The sequence below is a fragment of the Oncorhynchus clarkii genome, chromosome 33 (genome assembly GCF_045791955.1).
Source record: "Oncorhynchus clarkii lewisi isolate Uvic-CL-2024 chromosome 33, UVic_Ocla_1.0, whole genome shotgun sequence".
Lineage (NCBI taxonomy): Eukaryota > Metazoa > Chordata > Actinopteri > Salmoniformes > Salmonidae > Oncorhynchus > Oncorhynchus clarkii.
Genome location: NC_092179.1, coordinates 32101623 through 32114774, shown reverse-complemented (window position 1 = coordinate 32114774; position 13152 = coordinate 32101623). Strand labels below are relative to the sequence as shown.

General features: G+C 48.4%; 2 protein-coding genes across 3 annotated transcripts in view; both read right to left on the bottom strand.

Moving 5' to 3' along the window:
* Nucleotides 1-58: 58 nt before the first annotated feature.
* Nucleotides 59-10109, bottom strand: LOC139393056 (N-acyl-phosphatidylethanolamine-hydrolyzing phospholipase D-like). Its single transcript, XM_071141390.1, has 9 exons — nt 9990-10109; nt 8943-9228; nt 8626-8679; nt 8083-8265; nt 7521-7836; nt 7130-7250; nt 6277-6426; nt 697-811; nt 59-196 (listed from the first exon to the last, which is right to left on the bottom strand). The coding sequence occupies exons 2-9, from the start codon at nt 9201-9203 to the stop codon at nt 65-67; spliced, it is 1332 nt and encodes a 443-aa protein (XP_070997491.1). The 5' UTR covers nt 9204-9228; nt 9990-10109; the 3' UTR covers nt 59-64.
* A 642-nt stretch (nt 10110-10751) lies between these two features.
* LOC139393321 (fibroblast growth factor receptor substrate 2-like) overlaps nt 10752-13152 on the bottom strand; it is an 80043-nt gene continuing 77642 nt past the window's right edge. For both annotated transcript variants that reach the window (XM_071141875.1, XM_071141876.1), the window contains exon 7: nt 10752-13152. This exon is cut by the window's right edge and continues 1799 nt beyond it. The gene's annotated coding sequence lies outside the window, so the exon portion shown is untranslated.

The following is a 13152-nucleotide window of genomic DNA, read 5'->3' as shown; positions in this document are numbered from 1 at the left end:
CTCTTTGTCAGAAGTCCAAACTCTTTCATATTGCAGCTTCTGGCAATGTAGCCCATCTGATCAGTCAAACGCCCCCTCCTTCACTTTCTCCCCCCATCACTCTGGATTCTCCATGGTTCAGGACAAAGAAGTGCTCCGCATTCAACCCATTCTTCTCCATGGCCTCCCTGAGTCTCACTGGAGGCTCTAAGTAAAACTGAGAGAGAGAGATACAAAGGGAAATATGAACAACATTAGCTAGGCACTTTCCTTTGCATTGGGTTAAAAAAAATTAGTTGAAAGAAAATTATAGAGAAAGAGAGAGAGCAGAAGAGTTGGAGATGGAGGGAGGAGAGGGAGAGGGGGGAGAAGGAGATGGAGGGAGGAGAGGGAGAGGGGGGAGAAGGAGATGGAGGGAGGAGAGGGGGGAGAAGGAGATGGAGGGAGGAGAGGGAGAGGGGGGAGAAGGAGATGGAGGGAGGAGAGGGAGAGGGGGGAGAAGGAGAGGGCGGAGTTGGAGAGGGGGAGATGGAGAGGGGGAGATGGAGAGGGCGGAGTTGGAGAGGGGGGAGAAGGACAGGGAAGAGATGGAGAGGGGGGAGAAGGAGAGGGAGGAGATGGAGAGGGAAGAGTTGGAGAGGGAGGAGATGGATTTTGGAGGCCAACATATATTGTGGATGTAGGCTTATATAATGGCTGAACATATAGAATGCTCACCTCATGAGCTAATGCGAAGGTCCCCCAGTGAATAGCCAGGGAGTGTTTGGCCTTAACGTCCTTATGAATCTCCACAGCCTCCTCTGGGTCCACATGCAGTGACTTCATTACATCTCTAAAGAGAAATAACAATATATGGATGGATTCATTTGGATCTGGATGGTTAACAGTGTCTATCCATACCTGGGCAGGACAGCTCTACCCTAGTTTCATACCTGGGCAGGACAGCTCTACACTAGTTTCATACCTGGGCAGGACAGCTCTACACTAGTTTCATACCTGGGCAGGACAGCTCTACACTAGTTTCATACCTGGGCAGGACAGCTCTACACTAGTTTCATACCTGGGCAGGACAGCTCTACACTAGTTTCATACCTGGGCAGGACAGCTGTACACTAGTTTCATACCTGGGCAGGACAGCTCTACACTAGTTTCATACCTGGGCAGGACAGCTGTACACTAGTTTCATACCTGGGCAGGACAGCTCTACACTAGTTTCATACCTGGGCAGGACAGCTCTACACTAGTTTCATACCTGGGCAGGACAGCTGTACACTAGTTTCATACCTGGGCAGGACAGCTCTACACTAGTTTCATACCTGGGCAGGACAGCTCTACACTAGTTTCATACCTGGGCAGGACAGCTCTACACTAGTTTCATACCTGGGCAGGACAGCTCTACACTAGTTTCATACCTGGGCAGGACAGCTCTACACTAGTTTCATACCTGGGCAGGACAGCTCTACACTAGTTTCATACCTGGGCAGGACAGCTGTACACTAGTTTCATACCTGGGCAGGACAGCTCTACACTAGTTTCATACCTGGGCAGGACAGCTGTACACTAGTTTCATACCTGGGCAGGACATCTCTACCCTAGTTTCATACCTGGGCAGGACAGCTCTACACTAGTTTCATACCTGGGCAGGACAGCTCTACACTAGTTTCATACCTGGGCAGGACAGCTCTACACTAGTTTCATACCTGGGCAGGACAGCTCTACCCTAGTTTCATACCTGGGCAGGACAGCTCTACACTAGTTTCATACCTGGGCAGGACAGCTCTACACTAGTTCCATACCTGGGCAGGACAGCTCTACACTAGTTCCATACCTGGGCAGGACAGCTCTACACTAGTTCCATACCTGGGCATGACATCTCTACACTAGTTTCATACCTGGGCAGGACAGCTATACACTAGTTTCATACCTGGGCAGGACAGCTCTACACTAGTTTCATACCTGGGCAGGACAGCTCTACACTAGTTTCATACCTGGGCAGGACAGCTGTACACTAGTTTCATACCTGGGCAGGACAGCTCTACACTAGTTTCATACCTGGGCAGGACAGCTCTACACTAGTTTCATACCTGGGCAGGACAGCTGTACACTAGTTTCATACCTGGGCAGGACAGCTCTACACTAGTTTCATACCTGGGCAGGACAGCTCTACACTAGTTTCATACCTGGGCAGGACAGCTCTACACTAGTTTCATACCTGGGCAGGACAGCTCTACACTAGTTTCATACCTGGGCAGGACAGCTCTACACTAGTTTCATACCTGGGCAGGACAGCTCTACACTAGTTTCATACCTGGGCAGGACAGCTGTACACTAGTTTCATACCTGGGCAGGACAGCTCTACACTAGTTTCATACCTGGGCAGGACAGCTCTACACTAGTTTCATACCTGGGCAGGACAGCTCTACACTAGTTTCATACCTGGGCAGGACAGCTCTACACTAGTTTCATACCTGGGCAGGACAGCTCTACACTAGTTTCATACCTGGGCAGGACAGCTGTACACTAGTTTCATACCTGGGCAGGACAGCTCTACACTAGTTTCATACCTGGGCAGGACAGCTCTACACTAGTTTCATACCTGGGCAGGACAGCTCTACACTAGTTTCATACCTGGGCAGGACAGCTCTACACTAGTTTCATACCTGGGCAGGACAGCTCTACACTAGTTTCATACCTGGGCAGGACAGCTCTACACTAGTTTCATACCTGGGCAGGACAGCTGTACACTAGTTTCATACCTGGGCAGGACAGCTCTACACTAGTTTCATACCTGGGCAGGACAGCTCTACACTAGTTTCATACCTGGGCAGGACAGCTCTACACTAGTTTCATACCTGGGCAGGACAGCTCTACACTAGTTTCATACCTGGGCAGGACAGCTCTACACTAGTTTCATACCTGGGCAGGACAGCTGTACACTAGTTTCATACCTGGGCAGGACAGCTCTACACTAGTTTCATACCTGGGCAGGACAGCTCTACACTAGTTTCATACCTGGGCAGGACAGCTACCTACACTAGTTTCATACCTGGGCAGGACAGCTCTACACTAGTTTCATACCTGGGCAGGACAGCTCTACACTAGTTTCATACCTGGGCAGGACAGCTCTACACTAGTTTCATACCTGGGCAGGACAGCTCTACACTAGTTTCATACCTGGGCAGGACAGCTCTACACTAGTTTCATACCTGGGCAGGACAGCTCTACACTAGTTTCATACCTGGGCAGGACAGCTGTACACTAGTTTCATACCTGGGCAGGACAGCTCTACACTAGTTTCATACCTGGGCAGGACAGCTCTACACTAGTTTCATACCTGGGCAGGACAGCTGTACACTAGTTTCATACCTGGGCAGGACAGCTCTACACTAGTTTCATACCTGGGCAGGACAGCTCTACACTAGTTTCATACCTGGGCAGGACAGCTCTACACTAGTTTCATACCTGGGCAGGACAGCTCTACACTAGTTAGTTTCATACCTGGGCAGGACAGCTCTACACTAGTTTCATACCTGGGCAGGACAGCTCTACACTAGTTTCATACCTGGGCAGGACAGCTCTACACTAGTTTCATACCTGGGCAGGACAGCTCTACACTAGTTTCATACCTGGGCAGGACAGCTCTACACTAGTTTCATACCTGGGCAGGACAGCTCTACACTAGTTTCATACCTGGGCAGGACAGCTCTACACTAGTTTCATACCTGGGCAGGACAGCTGTACACTAGTTTCATACCTGGGCAGGACAGCTCTACACTAGTTTCATACCTGGGCAGGACAGCTCTACACTAGTTTCATACCTGGGCAGGACAGCTATACACTAGTTTCATACCTGGGCAGGACAGCTCTACACTAGTTTCATACCTGGGCAGGACAGCTCTACACTAGTTTCATACCTGGGCAGGACAGCTCTACACTAGTTTCATACCTGGGCAGGACAGCTATACACTAGTTTCATACCTGGGCAGGACAGCTCTACACTAGTTTCATACCTGGGCAGGACAGCTCTACCCTAGTTTCATACCTGGGCAGGACAGCTGTACACTAGTTTCATACCTGGGCAGGACAGCTCTACACTAGTTTCATACCTGGGCAGGACAGCTCTACACTAGTTTCATACCTGGGCAGGACAGCTGTACACTAATTTCATACCTGGGCAGGACAGCTGTACACTAGTTTCATACCTGGGCAGGACAGCTGTACACTAGTTTCATACCTGGGCAGGACAGCTCTACACTAGTTTTATACCTGGGCAGGACAGCTCTACACTCGTTTCATACCTGGGCAGGACAGCTCTACACTAGTTTCATACCTGGGCAGGACAGCTCTACACTAGTTTCATACCTGGGCAGGACAGCTCTACGCTAGTTTCATACCTGGGCAGGACAGCTCTACGCTAGTTTCATACCTGGGCAGGACAGCTCTACACTAGTTTCATACCTGGGCAGGACAGCTCTACACTAGTTTCCTACCTGGGCAGGACAGCTCTACACTAGTTTCATACCTGGGCAGGACAGCTCTACACTAGTTTCATACCTGGGCAGGACAGCTCTACACTAGTTTCATACCTGGGCAGGACAGCTCTACACTAGTTTCATACCTGGGCAGGACAGCTCTACGCTAGTTTCATACCTGGGCAGGACAGCTCTACGCTAGTTTCATACCTGGGCAGGACAGCTCTACACTAGTTTCATACCTGGGCAGGACAGCTCTACACTAGTTTCATACCTGGGCAGGACAGCTCTACACTAGTTTCATACCTGGGCAGGACAGCTCTACACTAGTTTCATACCTGGGCAGGACAGCTGTACACTAGTTTCATACCTGGGCAGGACAGCTCTACACTAGTTTCATACCTGGGCAGGACAGCTCTACACTAGTTTCATACCTGGGCAGGACAGCTCTACACTAGTTTCATACCTGGGCAGGACAGCTCTACACTAGTTTCATACCTGGGCAGGACAGCTGTACACTAGTTTCATACCTGGGCAGGACAGCTCTACACTAGTTTCATACCTGGGCAGGACATCTCTACACTAGTTTCATACCTGGGCAGGACAGCTCTACACTAGTTTCATACCTGGGCAGGACATCTCTACACTAGTTTCATACCTGGGCAGGACAGCTCTACACTAGTTTCATACCTGGGCAGGACAGCTCTACACTAGTTTCATACCTGGGCAGGACAGCTCTACACTAGTTTCATACCTGGGCAGGACAGCTCTGGGCAGGACAGCTCTACACTAGTTTCATACCTGGGCAGGACAGCTCTACACTAGTTTCATACCTGGGCAGGACAGCTCTACACTAGTTTCATACCTGGGCAGGACAGCTCTACACTAGTTTCATACCTGGGCAGGACAGCTCTACACTAGTTTCATACCTGGGCAGGACAGCTCTACACTAGTTCCATACCTGGGTAGGACAGCTCTACACTGGTTTCATACCTGGGCAGGACAGCTCTACACTAGTTTCATACCTGGGCAGGACATCTCTACACTAGTTTCATACCTGGGCAGGACAGCTCTACACTAGTTTCATACCTGGGCAGGACAGCTCTACACTAGTTTCATACCTGGGCAGGACAGCTCTACACTAGTTTCATACCTGGGCAGGACAGCTCTACACTAGTTTCATACCTGGGCAGGACAGCTCTACACTAGTTTCATACCTGGGCAGGACAGCTCTACACTAGTTCCATACCTGGGCAGGACAGCTGTACACTAGTTACATACCTGGGCAGGACAGCTCTACACTAGTTTCATACCTGGGCAGGACAGCTCTACACTAGTTTCATACCTGGGCAGGACAGCTCTATACTAGTTTCATACCTGGGCAGGACAGCTCTAAACTAGTTCCATACCTGGGCAGGACAGCTGTACACTAGTTCCATACCTGGGCAGGACAGCTCTACACTAGTTTCATACCTGGGCAGGACAGCTCTACACTAGTTTCATACCTGGGCAGGACAGCTCTACACTAGTTTCATACCTGGGCAGGACAGCTGTACACTAGTTCCATACCTGGGCAGGACAGCTCTACACTAGTTTCATACCTGGGCAGGACAGCTCTACACTAGTTTCATACCTGGGCAGGACAGCTCTACACTAGTTTCATACCTGGGCAGGACAGCTCTACACTAGTTTCATACCTGGGCAGGACAGCTCTACACTAGTTTCATACCTGGGCAGGACAGCTCTACACTAGTTTCATACCTGGGCAGGACAGCTCTACACTAGTTTCATACCTGGGCAGGACAGCTCTACACTAGTTTCATACCTGGGCAGGTACGCGCCGATGGGTATGGCCGCCAGGTCGAACGGACCAAAGCGCCTCCCAATCTCCTGGAAGGACGAGCAGTAGCCGGTGTCTCCAGCAAAGAAGAAGCGGTTGCAGGGCCCCAGGACAGACCAGCTCCCCCACAGCACCCTGTTATTCATTTACATTTAGGCCATTTTAGTGGACACTCTTACCCACAACGACTTACAGTCGAGTGCTTTCAACTAAGGTAGGTAACACAACCACATGTCACAGTCGAGTGCTTTCAACTAAGGTAGGTAACACAACCACATGTCACAGTCAAGTGCTTTCAACTAAGGTAGGTAGCACAACCACATGTCACAGTCAAGTGCTTTCAACTAAGGTAGGTAGCACAACCACATGTCACAGTCGAGTGCTTTCAACTAAGGTAGGTAACACAACCACATGTCACAGTCGAGTGCTTTCAACTAAGGTAGGTAACACAACCACATGTCCCAGTCGAGTGCTTTCAACTAAGGTAGGTAACACAACCACATGTCACAGTCGAGTGCTTTCAACTAAGGTAGGTAACACAACCACATGTCACAGTCGAGTGCTTTCAACTAAGGTAGGTAACACAACCACATGTCACAGTCGAGTGCTTTCAACTAAGGTAGGTAACACAACCACATGTCACAGTCGAGTGCTTTCAACTAAGGTAGGTAACACAACCACATGTCCCAGTCGAGTGCTTTCAACTAAGGTAGGTAACACAACCACATGTCACAGTCGAGTGCTTTCAACTAAGGTAGGTAACAGACCCACATGTCACAGTCAATGGAAGTAAACCTCTCCTGAATAAAGCAGCTATCTGTAAAGTAAGGAAACCAACCTGTTATCGTCTGTTGGGGTGCGCTTGCACCAGTGCTGGGCTGGGGTGAATACGAACATCACCTTATCCTGGCTGACACCACTGGGGACAGGGACAGGGCTGGGGACAGGGACAGGGCTGGAGACAGGGCTGGGGACAGGGACAGGGCTGGGGACAGGGACAGGGCTGGGGACAGGGACAGGGCTGGGGACAGCGACAGGGCTGGGGACAGCAACAGGGCTGGGGACAGGGACAGGGCTGGGGACAGGGACAGGGCTGGGGACAGCGACAGGGCTGGGGACAGGGCTGGGGACAGGGCTGGGGACAGGGCTGGAGACAGGGCTGGGGACAGCGACAGGGCTGGGGACAGGGCTGGGGACAGGGCTGGGGACAGGGACAGGGCTGGAGACAGGGACAGGGCTGGGGACAGCGACAGGGCTGGGGACAGGGACAGCGACAGGGCTGGGGACAGGGACAGGGCTGGGGACAGCGACAGGGCTGGGGACAGCGACAGGGCTGGGGACAGCGACAGGGCTGGGGACAGGGACACAGCTCTCCTCCCACCAGTCCAACTCTATCACGTTCTTACAGCCACAGCTCTGCATCCAACCATGGAGCCCCAGAGGGACAAACCAACGCAGCTCGGCGCCGAAGCGCTTATTGAGGCTGCTAACTGAACCTATGTCCAGGTGGTCGTAGTGGGTGTGGCTGATGAGCACAGCATCCACCTGGACGAAGAAAACTGTATCAACTGGAAAAGTCCACGGAGATGTGTTCTCTTTTCTTTACCGTTGACACACACACACACACACACACACACACGTACACACACACACGTACACACACACACGTACACACACACACACACACACACACACACACACACACACACACACACACACATACACACACACACACATACACAAAAACATACACACACACACACGCCCCTCAAGTGTTTGGAGGCACCTCACCTCGGGTAGTTGATCTACTGTACACGGCGGGCCCCTGAACCTCTTGGGCCCCATGAACTGGAAGGGAGACGCCCTCTGGCTGAAGATGGGGTCAGTGAGGATGACCAGGCCGTCCATCTCTACCAGGACTGATGCGTGGCCCAGCCAGGTCACCCTGAGACCAGACCCCACGGCTCCTGACACCTGTGGTGTCATGTTATATATATACAGGACCAGTCAAGGACCTGCTAGTTCCAGACGCTTTTCTTTATATTCACTCTTCTCTACAAGATGAAATAACACACATGGAATTATGTAGTAACCAAAAATAAAAGTGTTAAACAAATCTAAATATATTTTAGATTTTGAAAGTCTTCAAAGTAGCCACCCGTTCGTTACCTTGATGACAGTGTTGCACACTCTTGGCATTCTCTCAACCAGCGTTTATGCTATATGTGTATGCGTTATATTATTGTTAAATTGTTCTGTTGTTTTCATGGACTCCTGGGAACAGTATTGCATACTAAAAAGAGATCAACAAGAAACAACAACATGAAAACAAACCTCAGGACTCTGGATGAAGGACGGTTTCAGCACTGGAAGCTCACGGTCTAACTCCTCAACACAGGGACACACAAACGGTTGGTAAATGACAACAAATACCTGGCTGAAAAGGACTCAGCACACCTCTGATGAAAGCACTTCAACTCCTTGTCTGAGGTTGAAATACATCAGGTCTAAATGAATAGAATTGCATGGGGTTGTCATGCATCCTCTACTAGGATACATTTCTATACAAATTGCTAATGGAATGTATAATTAACAAGCAACAACAACAACAACAAGGCAAAAAGCCAATATGTTAAAGATGGGATTCGTACCTCTTTGGAGCGGGGTAGGTTGCTGTGGTCCTTATCTAGTAGGTAGAACCGGAGCAGGGAGGCAGAGGAGGGGTAGTGCCATGTGGGCCAGGGGTTGGTAAAGCGACCGTTCTTCTCCCTCGTGGATCTGGTTATGACTTCTCCCTTCTCCACATCTTGACCCTCCCCGAAAGTCCCCCCTGTCCCCCGGTGGTTCAGGGATGGCGTGTTGGGTGTTCGTGGTTCCTCTCCTGTCCCCCGGGCTTCCCCCTGCTCTGCCATGGCCTCAAGTTCCTGTTTCTCTGGTCTGTGTGGGACACAACATCAAGTTCTGCAGTTGTTGTGGTGCTATATCTCTTGACAGAAGTTCTGTGAGTCAACTGGACAGATTTTTCAGACGGGTGCTTCATAAATGTAAAGCTGAAAACCCAAACCAGGAAGTAGAGCTGAAAACCCAAACCAGGAAGTTGGACCCATAAGGTTATTGCTCTATAAAGTAATGGAAGATAGCAACAATACAAGGCACTATATGCTAGCCTATAATAAAATATTGGCCAACAACTGTTTCTTATTATTCCTGTAAACTGGTTACCAGTTTCCTTATAACTTCGATAAGTCTCACCTTGTGTGTGAAAACTTTTTCCTGGAGTTCAAAGGGCATCACCCATATCACCCATATCACCACAACGGATTGATTCACAGATTCTGTGTAAATATGATTCATTCATTTTGAAAACTTCAAATGGATTACAATAAATCAATTACAACATGATTGAAGCTGCCCGTTATACCAATGATATATCAATACTAACATACGTGGTATTAGTAAGATATAACTATAGAAAACATACCTAAAACTGAACCCCTCAAAATGAAGACATACATCTATGCATGTCTATAAAACATTCTAATGCAGATATCGTGCTTCTACACCTGCATTGCTTGCTGTTTGGGGGTTTTAGGCTGGGTTTCTGTACAGCACTTTGAGATATCAGCTGATGTACGAAGGGCTATATAAATACATTTGATTTGATTTGAAGTACAAACTGACTGTGAATCATCTCTTACTTTATCCTGGCCCAGTGAAGAGGTCTCTCCTGCACCTTATCCTGGTCCAGTCAAGAGGTCTCTCCTGCACCTTATCCTGGCCCAGTGAAGAGGTCTCTCCTGCACCTTATCCTGGCCCAGTGAAGAGGTCTCTCCTGCACCTTATCCTGGTCCAGTCAAGAGGTCTCTCCTGCACCTTATCCTGGCCCAGTGAAGAGGTCTCTCCTGCACCTTATCCTGGCCCAGTGAAGAGGTCTCTCCTGCACCTTATCCTGGCCCAGTGAAGAGATCTCTCCTGCACCTTATCCTGGCCCAGTGAAGAGGTCTCTCCTGCACCTTATCCTGGCCCAGTGAAGAGGTCTCTCCTGCACCTTATCCTGGCCCAGTGAAGAGGTCTCTCCTGCACCTTATCCTGGCCCAGTGAAGAGGTCTCTCCTGCAGGGATTAGAGACGAGCGTAGACCACCTCTAAACAACGACCTCCTCGTGTACGGTAAGACCAGCCAGTCCAGTTCTCCCGAGAGCATTTTGTTTCACACAATTCTTCCTCGTTGCACTTTGTTACTCAGAATGAAGTCTGTCCATATCAATGATTGCCACACTCTTATTGCCGTCACCAGGGAGACAGTTGCACTGCATGTCCCTTCCATTACCACCAGGGGTCACTCTCCTTACTTCAGTACAGTGTGTGAGAGCTAAAAAAAACACAAGATAAACCGAAGCAATACAATAAACTATCAATGATAATTATGACACGAATAGAAAAACAACCCAGAGACAACACTTAGTTCCACATTTTTTAATTATTATTTTGCCATGCTACAAAACACAGGGGGTTGTTGGCAGTGATGGAATATTGTATGAACATTGTTGTAGACATCTAAATACACACTATGGTTTTTCCTCCGGTCAAAAAATACTAACATTCTGGTAAACACATTTCCAGAGCAGAAAAATGCAAACATCAAAATCGCCCCCCCCCCCACCAATGTAAAGTCCATACAATATGAAGTCATTATGTTTTTCAACAGAAGACCCAATGGGCTCTCACTGGTTGAATCAACAAAATGACGTTCAACCAACGTGGAATAGATGTTGGAACTGACTGTCTGTGCCCAGTGAGTAGTGAATTGTTTCATTCACTGCGTAGTTCTTTATAGTGTCTGGTGTTCTGAGACCAAAACAGTGGAAGTAAGGAATGTTTACATCGTAAATGGAACCAACGGAACCCATTCTAGAACTCCGTGAAAATCATAATATTCTAGAATTGAAAAAAGGAGTTTGGCAAATAATCATTTTTTTTCCACTAACAGTTCCTTTCTTTAATTAACAATATCTATTAAAGTACTTTTTGTACAATTCCTATAGTTTACGAACTCTTTTAAAATGTAGGTAGAAAAAAAATATAATGCAAGTTAGTACCCAATAATAATGATTTGTACAATATGATACAATGAGAGAACAGGTAACAGAAGACGACACTTTGGAACCCAAACTCCTCCTATGAAACATGGCTGTCGGACAGCATGCTGTGGGAAACACTGTGCTTTTCTGTTTTCCTTGTTCACAACAACGTTCGGAAGGAAAATTCAGACTGAACTAAGACACTCTACAACAACCACCAGGGGGCCCCTGTACAAATGGACTATTGTTTGCAGGGTCGGGGGTCAATTCCCTATCAGTTCTGTCCATCCAGGAAACAAAACTCAAATTTCAAATCGACTCTCTGAATTGACTGAATAGTCAAATAAACGGGACCCCAAACCTGCTGGAAGGAACCTGGAACATGATGATGTCACACAGGAACACCAACGGTGGGATTTGGGTACTTTCAGTACAGCCAGCATAAACAAACCCATTAGTACAGCTGCATTGTGGAACATCCTCACTTGGCATTTATACATACACACCATCTGTCTGTACACTAGTAGTGGCTAAAGTGACTGTGGTGTACCAAGACGTTGACCCCGAGACATGGCCGAAGACTCCAGGCTTGGGGTCAATTCCATTCCCGTCAATTCAGAAAGTTCCAATTCCACATGTTCCTCGTTGAAAAGCATTGAAGAGAATTGGAATTTCAGTGTACTTCCTGAATCGACTGGGATTGAAATGGAATTGAGCCCAACCCTGGTAGGCCCACTAACACAACACACCATTGGAGTCCACAGCCATTAGGGCAACAAGGAAGTCAGCTTCAAATAGCGACACGAGTGTTGACTTCAACACCATTTCAGTTTATGATCAGCACTGTAAAAGATTGGTACCGAGAGAGAGAGAGATTGGTGAGGAGGTCCGTCATTCAAAGAGACCTCGCTGTTTGGCACATCACCTGCAAGCTAAACTTACACAGGCACTCGGGAATAACAGGTAGCCTGGGTACCAGTCTGTTTGTGCCGTCATGGCAACGCCCTGTCACTCATTTGTTTGGCTTGACAATGACAGCGAAGGAGTAGACAAGAGCACAGACTGATCTGGGACCAGGCTAGAAGTCAAGGTGCTTCACTCCCTTCTTTAATTAGGTATCGAATGACCTCAGGAATAAAATAGCGTTATATTAGTGTGTACCTGGTACCATCGCTCCCCTTTCAGTATAGCCTGGGTACCAGTCTGCTTGTGCCATCATGCCACTCCTTGTCATGACACAGACTGGCACAAACAGGTCTGGGACCAGGTTACTTTCAGGACACAGTGTAACTCCTTGTCATGACACAGTCTGGCACAAACAGGTCTGGGACCAGGTTACTTTCAGGACACAGTGTAACTCCTTGTCATGACACAGACTGGCACAAACAGGTCTGGGACCAGGTTACTTTCAGGACACAGTGTAACTCCTTGTCATGACACAGACTGGCACAAACAGGTCTGGGACCAGGTTACTTTCAGGACACAGTGTAACTCCTTGTCATGACACAGACTGGCACAAACAGGTCTGGGACCAGGTTACTTTCAGGACACAGTGTAACTCCTTGTGAAGGAATAAGACCTTATAAAATATATATTTTTTTAAATTTATTGCAACAAATCTGCAGCCCTTCTATCTTCAAATGTTGTGTTTTTTTTCTTCAGTTTGGAGGTAAAACAAAGTATGACAACAACAACAACAACAACAAGGGTCAGGTCAAGGTGCAACTGAAGGACCCGACAGTGGTTCTGTCCCAAATGGAACACTATTCCCTATGTAGTGC

Coding starts and splice junctions, on each gene's coding strand:
- LOC139393056 (XM_071141390.1), bottom strand. CDS start 9,203: ATGGCAGAGCAGGGGGAAGCCCGGGGGACAGGAGAGGAACCACGAACA. Junction 8,680..8,942: donor ACCTACCCCGCTCCAAAGAG/GTACGAATCCCA, acceptor CCCTGTGTTGAG/GAGTTAGACCGTGAGCTTCC. Junction 812..6,276: donor ATCGGCGCGTACCTGCCCAG/GTATGAAACTAG, acceptor ATTTCTCTTTAG/AGATGTAATGAAGTCACTGC.